Source organism: Pseudorasbora parva, chromosome 1 (assembly GCF_024679245.1).
Source record: "Pseudorasbora parva isolate DD20220531a chromosome 1, ASM2467924v1, whole genome shotgun sequence".
Taxonomy (NCBI): Eukaryota; Metazoa; Chordata; class Actinopteri; order Cypriniformes; family Gobionidae; genus Pseudorasbora; species Pseudorasbora parva.
The window spans coordinates 43,938,056-43,947,848 of record NC_090172.1 but is presented as its reverse complement, the minus strand read 5'-3'; the positions used below and the strand labels follow the sequence as shown (position 1 = coordinate 43,947,848).

General features: G+C 35.4%; 2 protein-coding genes across 2 annotated transcripts; one reads left to right on the top strand and one right to left on the bottom strand.

Moving 5' to 3' along the window:
• Positions 1-1,419: 1,419 nt before the first annotated feature.
• tmed3 (transmembrane p24 trafficking protein 3) lies at positions 1,420-3,054 on the bottom strand. Its single transcript, XM_067442252.1, has 3 exons — positions 2,788-3,054; positions 2,337-2,582; positions 1,420-2,252 (listed from the first exon to the last, which is right to left on the bottom strand). The coding sequence occupies exons 1-3, from the start codon at positions 2,929-2,931 to the stop codon at positions 2,019-2,021; spliced, it is 624 nt and encodes a 207-aa protein (XP_067298353.1). The 5' UTR covers positions 2,932-3,054; the 3' UTR covers positions 1,420-2,018.
• A 1,476-nt stretch (positions 3,055-4,530) lies between these two features.
• Positions 4,531-8,380, top strand: si:ch211-107o10.3 (uncharacterized protein LOC407663 homolog). The gene is made up of 7 exons (XM_067442170.1): positions 4,531-4,742; positions 5,007-5,147; positions 6,161-6,352; positions 6,528-6,689; positions 6,984-7,100; positions 7,189-7,393; positions 7,754-8,380. Exons 1-7 carry the CDS (start codon positions 4,670-4,672, stop codon positions 7,848-7,850), a joined length of 987 nt encoding a protein of 328 aa, XP_067298271.1. The 5' UTR covers positions 4,531-4,669; the 3' UTR covers positions 7,851-8,380.
• The last annotated feature ends 1,413 nt before the right edge of the window (positions 8,381-9,793 follow it).

The window sequence follows — 9,793 nt, the reverse complement described above, 5'->3', positions numbered from 1 at the left end:
TAAATATCACTTTGACAGGTCTATGATTAGATTACTCATAAAAACATAGCTTTTAATTATTCAATTTACAGTAACAAAGGCAGTAATATAAACAACACGATTAAGGTATTAATGACATAATAGATCAATTAAATCACAAATCAATTCAACTTCCTGGGCTGAAGTATAAAAAAGATATTACCTTTACCGCTATTTTAGGAATATGAAATATCTCTTGTCTATAAAATTGCTTTTGAAATGCACATTAAGAAGTTTCATTTAAAGTTAAAAAAATACAGACATGATGTATGCCCTTAAAACAATCAATTGTGTGCATGCAGTTGGCACTTGACAGGATTTATTAATAAAGGGGTCATGAACTGCATTTCATATATATGCATGCTTCCTCTCATGATGATAGGATCGACATGGCAATTGCTGATGAGTTGACTGGATAGATTATTTTGAAATGAACCAAACTCCACTGTCCTGATCAATCAATTACAGAGGGCGAACCAAGAGGGACAGAAGAGGATTGTCTCTGTTTGCAATGTACACCTGCCATGTTTGAATGAGTCCTGTGTAACAGACGGATATGTACAGTACACATATACTCATATCCTAAATGCATAAATGTAAATATCCTGTCTATCAAGAGCAGGATCAGCTGGGAACCGATGATGGAATGAAACATGTTTTTGTTATTTTACAATGTTTCCTGATGTGCACGTGTAGTGTAAGTATGATTTTTAGATCTAAAATTGCCATCATTTAGAAATAAAATACTATATTCAACCCTCTTGCACATGGAGGGGACGTCTTCTTGCTACTAAGAGAAACCATTTGAAGTTGACCCGTTTAGTCACTGGCTTGCCTTGATTTAGAAAAGCATTAACAGCAAAAAAACGATTTTGAGACAAATAACATTGAACTGTACATGAATTGTAACATATCAGAAATCACTGATCACAGATCAGGCATTAGAATTAACATGGCTACTTGCATGTTGTGGCATTACTGTCGGGTGACTCGGGTCTAAAAGTCTGCACCGAAATTGCGAATAATTTCCCAAAGAATCCACAGTGAAACAAACAAATAAAAGACAATCACATAGTTGAAAATAAATAACCACATTCCTAGCATTAAGGTCCTTTGGAAGATATGTTTTTTTCTTCTCCCTTTAATTCTCATCTTAGTAATGTGCCAGTGGGTGGAACCAAAGATACAATGATGTAGGTCTCTTGTGGCACAACTACATCATAATGTGACAAAATCCAAAATGAGTGGTTTTCTGAGCTAAGATTTAATAAGCCTGTTTTTAGACTAACGAGGAAGTTTTGAGTTCTAAAACTAACAGGATGTTTTTATAGTACAATAACCACTTACATGTCAAAAGATCAAGTGAATTTTGATTTCTCAATTCATGACCTTTTTAAGAAATGAAGGGATAAATATGATTTTTAATAAGAATTTCATACTTTTCCAGATATATCTATACATATAAATAAATCACCAGCATGTATTCTTCCCTTTTGAATGTGGGATAAACAAAGAAGGGTTTTGCTAAATAGAAACAGAGGTTCAACACAATCTTTCATTATCAAATATAATTATAACTACCATACAAAAACTACCAAAACTATTCTTTGTTTACAATATAAAGTACGTTAAGACATATGCATTTAAAGTTGACAAAGGCACACTTCAAGTGGACAAAGTACAACTTTTAAAAACCGAACAACATCAGTACCAAACCAAAAAAAGTAAGAAGTGGCATAAAGGAGCAACAGGTCAATTTCCACTACTGCAACAGTGAGCAAAGCACATGGAGCCCAATTTGAATATACAACACAAGTTAATGTATTCCTTGCAGCTTTTAGTACATTACTCTGTAATTAAGGCATTTTATTTGACATGGAGGTCTTTTTTTATTTCATTGGTTGTAGGTAACAGTCAAAACTGCATGTTTTAAGGGTATCAGGCTGATGAATCAGCCAATTATCTTCAATGAGAGAAGACGGCAAACTAAAGATCTAGGTCTATGTGCTGGTGGCAACACTGGCTTTCTTGTCATTGAAGAAACTCTTAAGCATAAGCACCTGGCCAATACAGACCACAAACAGGATTATGGTCTCCCCAATTGACCAAATGTGCACACGCTCATTCAGATCTTCAGCCCTTAGTCGGTCCTGAGCCTCTCGAAGACGATACCAGGTCTGAGAGTCTGATACCACTTTCAGGATCTCATGGATAGACAAGCACGCCGACTCCATCTGCATGATTTATTCAGAGGTTCATATCAAATGCATATATGCAGAGTGCATGCAGAATGTGAGTGCATGGTGCTTGTTCCTCACCTGTGTGAGAGCTGTAGCTCTGTTCGCGTCAGGATATAATCTGTCATCCTCCCCAGTTCGGAAGTCCAGGTAAACAGTTTTGTGAGAGAAGGTGGAGAACTCGTTGCTAAAGCAGACTCTGTACACTCCCTTCATGGTTGTTGTATGGGAAAAGCTGTCATATTGCTTTTTTCGTTCCTGATACAGCATGTTATTCATTGGATCTGTCACAAAACAGTCAACATCATAGTTTCCTCCAGCAATAACCTGTGTGAAAAGTAAAGTATTAATACTGGAATGTGGGAATATAGAAAACATCGTAATTTCAGTTGTTTAACATTGTTTGACAGTTTTGTGTTCTGACGCCGGTAGCATTTGTTTGTGCTTCAAAAAATTTGTAAATAACCACTAAACGTGGACTAGCAAAATATAAATAATCAACCAACATTGCAAAACACAAAAAGTAAATTACCTGAAAGTCTATATCAAACTTGACTCCTTGCTCTAGGTCTTCGTGAAAGCATTGTTTCTCATTGTCGGGCAATTCAAAGGTTAATTCGGTGGCATTTATAAAGGCTATGTACACAGCCAAAATTAAAAGACAAGGGTGTCTCATTATGTTTAAGTGGAAGAAAACAAATTATTCTTCACAAAGCTACTCTGTTGAGTTAAAGCTGGTTTGGTGAACGCACTCTGCGACTTGACAGCTTGAAGCCGACACACCACTGACGTGGCAGCAGGACGGAGAACTTCCGGGTTATTTGGCGTTTTATTTTTCAAAATAAATAAAGATAATTTTTCAGAAATTTGAAGTTGTTGATTTGACCAGATGGAAAAGCTTGTTGTTGTTTATTTTTTATTTTTAAAGAAAGAAAAATTATGCAATTATGAGAAATCACAACAAAAGTAGCGTCATGTATTGCATGTGAGATATTGCATTAGTGTACATTTTATATGTATACATAATTATATAATTATAAATAACCTACAATTTTGCAAAATATTATATACTGGTCCTTCTATAGTTGGTCTCTTCTATTTTCAATTTTACATTCCTGACTGTAGTTCTAGACAGTTATCTGTAGGTGGCAGTAAAGAAAGCAATAATATAATACCTTACCTCATGGTTTTTAATCAGACAGTAAAAGAAAATGTTTATCCTATTTTACTTTGGACAAAGCAACGCTGTTTCCAGTAGGCTACATTAATTAGTTGATGTACTTTATAGTTAAAACTTGTCATGCTCTGATAGCTCTGTGGAGTGTAAAGTCAGGAACTGAGCTAGGAAATACATATATAAAACAATATTTTTAAAGATATATTAGTCCATTTTACTTTACAAAGTAGAAGTCTTACAAATAAATATTTGTATTCATATTTGTTTTTCACTCGGAGTTTTGAAATATTCTTTGTTTAATGCTGTAGATATCAACAACAAACTTGCATGATGATTAGACTAATACTATCCTTATTTCCAAATATTTGCTTTTCTGCACAGCCTTCAAAATATTTACCTTTTCTAATTACTGTTATTTTTTCATTGGCTAGGGAAAACAAATAGGATGGAGCCTTAAACTTTGGCATGTAGCACAAGGTTATGTACACATATGCTCATTCATGTTTCGGGTCCTCGTCTGAATAGAAAGTTATTATTAAATAATACACGTCTAAACACTAGTCTAACAATTACAATGACCAGAGAAAAGTGGCACTGACAAAATCCCTGTGCAATGTTGGAACTGGCTGGACAGTTTTCTCAGTGTTTACTAAAGCAAAATAGATTTCTTTAATATATATATATATATATATATATATATATATATATATATATATATATATATATATATATATATATATATATATATATATATATATATATATATATACAAGGACCTGCAAATATGATTAATTTAAAATATATAATGTAGTTGTATATTTTCATGTATAAAAGCATTGATCATGTGTGATAAAAAAAAAAAGAGGGAATATTCAGGCTGATTAAGTTGACTATCTTTTTACTACCTACCAGATCTGATCAATCAATTTTCCACCAGGCTTAGATCAGACTGTAAGCCGGCAGCACCACTAATTATTTCAAATTTATTATGAAACTGTTGATTGTTGTTTCTATGTATGCCAAAGGCGCATCTTACACCAACATCCTGACTCTTATTTTAAAATTCGAGACTGGAGCACGTGAGCCCGCTGTTTACTCCAAACTCCCACGTTCTCTTTTCCTGTTGGGGCGGTGATGTGATCTGTTTAGTGCAGAGTCAGACACACTTTCGATGCTGAAGGAGCTGGACTGCTTATGAGCTCGTAGACAGTTGAAGGTGAATCTACCAGGTGCCACAATGCAGGAATACACAAAGACAGCAAAGGAGTTTGTGGAAGAACACCCTACAGTTACAGCTGTCCTGGTCACGGGTAGGCAAAAGTTAAATCGATAAAACATGGCTTCCCAGAATAATCAGGGTTCCCAGGGCAACGAAAAACATGCATATGAGGCGCTTTGAAAACTGGGCGTTACATTCTTTAAAAAATTCCAGGTTTTTGCAAGTTATAAAAGTTAAAAGAAAAAAAGACATGGGATTTTATTGATTGAAAGATAACCCAGTTATATTTGATACCTACATTATGAGAGTAGGTTAAGGTGAGATGTTGCAGTAATGTTTCACCTGTGTCTAATAGGTATCGGTCTGTTAGCCCTGCGGAGATGGCTGGCTGGTGGAGTCTGCCGCAGCAAAGCGCGCTTGGACGGCAAAACTGTCCTGATAACGGGAGCTAACACTGGTATCGGTAAAGAGACTGCGGTGGACATGGCCCAGAGAGGTCAGAACATTTTAATGGAGCTTTTACGATGGTATTTAGTGTTAAGTATAAGTTGAACTGGCACCATATGATAGGTCTATATAGTAGCAAGTCTATTTTGTGATATATATCAGTAAGATTTTTTAAGATTATAACAAAAATAATTTTAACTCGGGTTGAAAAAGAATTAGTTACCCTATCGGATTAAAAAATAAGATCAAAATATGTGACCGTCATGAAAGTCTAAAGAAGTCCACTCTGGTGTGTGTGTGTGTGTGTGTGTGTGTGTGTGTGTGTGTGTGTGTGTGTGTGTGTGTGTGTGTGTGTGTGTGTGTGTGTGTGAGAGAGAGAGAGAGAGAGAGCGAGAGAGAGCGAGAGAGAGAGATAGATAGAGAGATTGGTAAAAACTGACCTTGATTTATAGAGGACAAAGTTGAAACAAATTTACTGCTTTTTAGTGAAAAGTACTAAAGCTGAAAAAAAATTACAATCTCTGGACAGTTACACCACCTTGGCATTTTTTTACTTTTAAGCTCCACAAAAAATACCATTGATAACATGTTTATCATAGCAGATGTGTATTCAAGTCAGTTTGTTGGTTTTTTAATTGAACGTTTTATATGAATAACTTTTTGAATCCAGACACAAAATGAGTATCACATCAATGACCCTAATAACAGTGCAGATGGAAATCATAAACAGGCTGGTTAAATGATTGATGGAGGCTCTATCTGATTAATTTGGTTGATATTTATACTTATCGACATTTAGTACCCTCCTTGATGTTATATGTGATGGGTATGAAAAGGATAAATTCACGGGGAGAGATAAAACTGGTTTAATTAAGCAATCCATCACTTATGAAACTACACTAACATAGCCCAGTTTGTCATTCCGAGGCTAATAACATGCTTCTGAGGTCAGCAAGAGAGTGCATAATAGTTTTGTACTGTTGTATTTGTTGAAGGCTTGATGTTTGGAGAAAATCATTGCGTTGTCACAATAGTGACTGTTTATAAACCTCCATTGTTCAGGTGCAAGAGTGATTCTGGCGTGCAGAGACATGGGCAGAGCCAACAAAGCAGCGGATGAGATCAGGAAGAGGAGTGGAAATGGCAATGTGGTTGTAAAGAGGCTGGATCTGGCCTCCTTGCAGTCCGTCCGAGCTCTAGCCAAAGATGTACAGCAGAATGAGGAGAGATTGGATATTCTCATTAATAACGCTGGTAAGGAATGTCAGGCAGATTATAATGCATAATCACAAGGTTGATGTAGTAACAAAGTGTTTTATTTGTTTTGTTTTTTTGGCAACAGATTACAGGGTTTTCTCTGTCAGCAAATTAAACAGTTTATTTGTTTATGTATGTATGTATGCATTTATTTCTTTTTTCCTGCCAACAGGGATAATGATGTGCCCACAGTGGCAGACAAAAGATGGCTTTGAGATGCAGTTTGGGGTGAACCACCTGGGCCATTTCCTGCTTACCAACTTACTTCTGGACTTGTTGAAGAAATCAACACCTAGCCGTGTTGTCAATGTGTCTAGCTTGGCCCATGAGAAAGGTGTGGGATCACATCTGTCCTTAACTGAATTAAGCCTAACAAAACCTGCTCTAAATTATATATTATGTGATTAAAGTCCTTATCCAAATTCCTGACAAGATGTTCAGTTTTGATAATGTAAAGTAATTGTATTTTACCATTGTTGGGCAGTGTACATTGATGGTATAATTTTCCAACATACAATCATTTTTATTTTAATGTATTAGAGTGTCAATGTATTTAAGGTGTTTATTTGACACGTCCTTTATTTAGGCATGTAACTCGTTCAATTTCAAATTATTTTCTGTTGGATAGGTGAGATTTATTTTGATGATATAAACCTGGAGAAAGACTATGAGCCACAAAAAAGCTATAGACAGAGCAAGCTGGCCAATGTTCTGTTTACCCGTGAACTAGCTGCCAGGTTGAAAGGTAAGCTATATATCCCTTATTGAATTGAAACATCACAGTGTCACTCTCAATCATGCTGCTTCCAAACACTTCCCCGTATATATTTCAGGCACAGGAGTGACAACTTACTCTCTGCATCCTGGGGTGATCCGTACTGAACTCGGCCGACACTTTTTAGCCGTGCTGCCTCTTTGGAAGAAGCTTTTGCTCTTGCCAATTATTTTCTTTGTCAAAACACCTTGGCAGGGTTCACAGACCACCATCTATTGTGCTGTGGATGAGAGTCTGCAAAATACCAGTGGCCTATACTACAGGTCAGCTTTTTCTGTCACATGTGTTAGCTGCAATTTAGTACGATTTTGCTCATCAAGGCATGCATGGAGGTGTAAACGACCTTTCTAAAGTGTTACAACACAAAACAAGGTTGCATGTGTGTAACCTCTCACAAGATATCAAAGACTAGCACCAATTTAGAATTAAAAAGTAATTAGAAATAATTTCTGCAGAACAAGTGTTGAAGTTTTACAATGAATGTCTTCATTTTAAAAAGGTCAAAATGGAAAATGTTCCATACTGTTCTAAAACTTTTATTCACACAGAGTTGTTTGAGCATTGTCTTTTGATTATGCTAATTTCGTGCTGTTATTTATTGCTCTGTTTTGGTCATGTTGCAGTGATTGTGCACCCAAAGAGGCGGCTCCTCAGGGTAGGGATGATGCTGCAGCCCAACGACTGTGGGATCTCAGTACTTCTATGGTGGGCCTGGCTTGAGACTACACCTTGCCCAATGAAAACCAATCTCTTCATTTAAAAACGTGTGTTGCCTTTTACTGCCCAGATTTTACATTCCAAATTTTCAGACTATTAAATCTGCTTATTTTAAATAAAGAACAAAGAGCCTGTTTGATTAAGGATGTAGGAAAGTCCTTATGTTTCAATGTGCAGGATGATGCCTATGCAATAAAATAAACTGCAAATATGAAGTGTAAATTTAAGAGCCATTTAAATTTGTGAGATCTTAATGCTATTAGCCATATTGTGCATAGCTATACAAATTAGACATTTGATATACAATTTTAATTGCCAATGCTTGTGTAATTTGATACCATGTATCACAATAAAATTCTATGCATAACATGCATGTAGGTTAACATTTTCACAAAGCCTATTTTTCAAGTGATGAAATAAAGACATTAAATGAATAGTAAATTAAAGCTAAAGAGCATTTCTTACAGTAAAAGTCATAGCATGACATGATTTGCATTTGAAATAAAATGGTAATACTTTTCCCCTTACATAAACAGTGTACCTGAATGTTTTTGCTCACAAATGTATTTTTATTGTAATTCTTTTCAAATGTTTTAACTTATTTGGTATTGTATTATTTTAAGGGTTAGTTCACCCAAAAATGACTCAGCCTAATGTCGTTCCACACCCGTAAGACCTCTGTTCATCTTTGGAACACAGTTTAAGATATTTTATATTTAGTCTGAGAGCGTATCCAAGTGTATGCACACTTTACTGTCCATGACCAGAAAGGGAATAAAAACATCATCAAAGTTGTCCATATGTGACATCAGTTAGTTAATTAGAATCTCTTGAAGCATCCAAAATACATTTTGGTCCAAAAAGAACAAAAAATACAACTTTATTCAGCTTCTCTTCTGCGTTTGTTTTGAATCCTTAAATAAAGATTCAAATGGTTATGAATCAGCGGATTGATTCATGATTCGGATCGCAAAAAGAAGACAATGCTGAATAAATTTTTAGTTTTTGTTATTTTTGGACCAAAATGTATTTTCGATGCTTCAAGAGATTCTAATTAACCAACTGATGTCACATATGGACTACTTTGATGATGTTTTTATTCCCTTTCTGGACATGGACAGTATAGTGTGCATACACTTAGATACGCTCTCAACTAAATATAAAATATCTTAAACTGTGTTCTGAAGATGAACGGAGGTCTTACGGGTGTGGAACGACATTAGGCTGAGTCATTAATGACATCAATTTCATTTTTGGGTGAACTAACCCTTTAAGCAATGAGCATTATTGTCACTCAAAATATAAAGTCTATTAAGAAAAGTAACACATACTGTACCAATTTGCAAAGACAATTAATCTGATCTATTGCTAACTTATTATTATAAAGATAAATGTGATTAAGAAGTTTCTTATATTTGGTAAAGCTGAACACAAAAATAGACAAAAAATACAACATCAACTCAGAGTTAACACTGAGACATATATACATGCATACACCTACATTTCAGTTTTAGTACAGTATGGTAAAATTAATAAATATTAGTTATCATTGGGACCATCATTTAAATGTACAAAACTCAAACATGCTGGTAACGTGTGAAGTAGGACATGAAAAGAAATGGCATGCAATTATGAGCAAAGTAAATCATACGAGTTAGGAAAGGTTTTAAAATAATACTGAGTTATTTAGTCATTGACAATGACAAATTGCACATATCACCAACGCACCCTGACCTGAGCATCGAGTTGACAAAAAGATGTATGTGTCAGCCACATGCCCTTATCAGTTCTCCGTCCAACAGATTCACCATCTTTAGCTGGGCTGGAAAAGTGATAAGGAGATGTGAGCGACCATTTGAACATATACTCAACAATCCCACTGAGAACTCCAACTGCTTCCATAAAAAACTCCAGCACAAGTTCCCACCTGTTCTGTCCAGCTTTAT

Coding starts and splice junctions, on each gene's coding strand:
- si:ch211-107o10.3 (XM_067442170.1), top strand. CDS start 4,670: ATGCAGGAATACACAAAGACAGCAAAGGAGTTTGTGGAAGAACACCCT. Junction 4,743..5,006: donor TACAGCTGTCCTGGTCACGG/GTAGGCAAAAGT, acceptor TGTGTCTAATAG/GTATCGGTCTGTTAGCCCTG. Junction 7,394..7,753: donor ACCAGTGGCCTATACTACAG/GTCAGCTTTTTC, acceptor GTCATGTTGCAG/TGATTGTGCACCCAAAGAGG.
- tmed3 (XM_067442252.1), bottom strand. CDS start 2,931: ATGAGACACCCTTGTCTTTTAATTTTGGCTGTGTACATAGCCTTTATA. Junction 2,583..2,787: donor AGTTTGATATAGACTTTCAG/GTAATTTACTTT, acceptor CTTTTCACACAG/GTTATTGCTGGAGGAAACTA. Junction 2,253..2,336: donor GAGCTACAGCTCTCACACAG/GTGAGGAACAAG, acceptor TAAATCATGCAG/ATGGAGTCGGCGTGCTTGTC.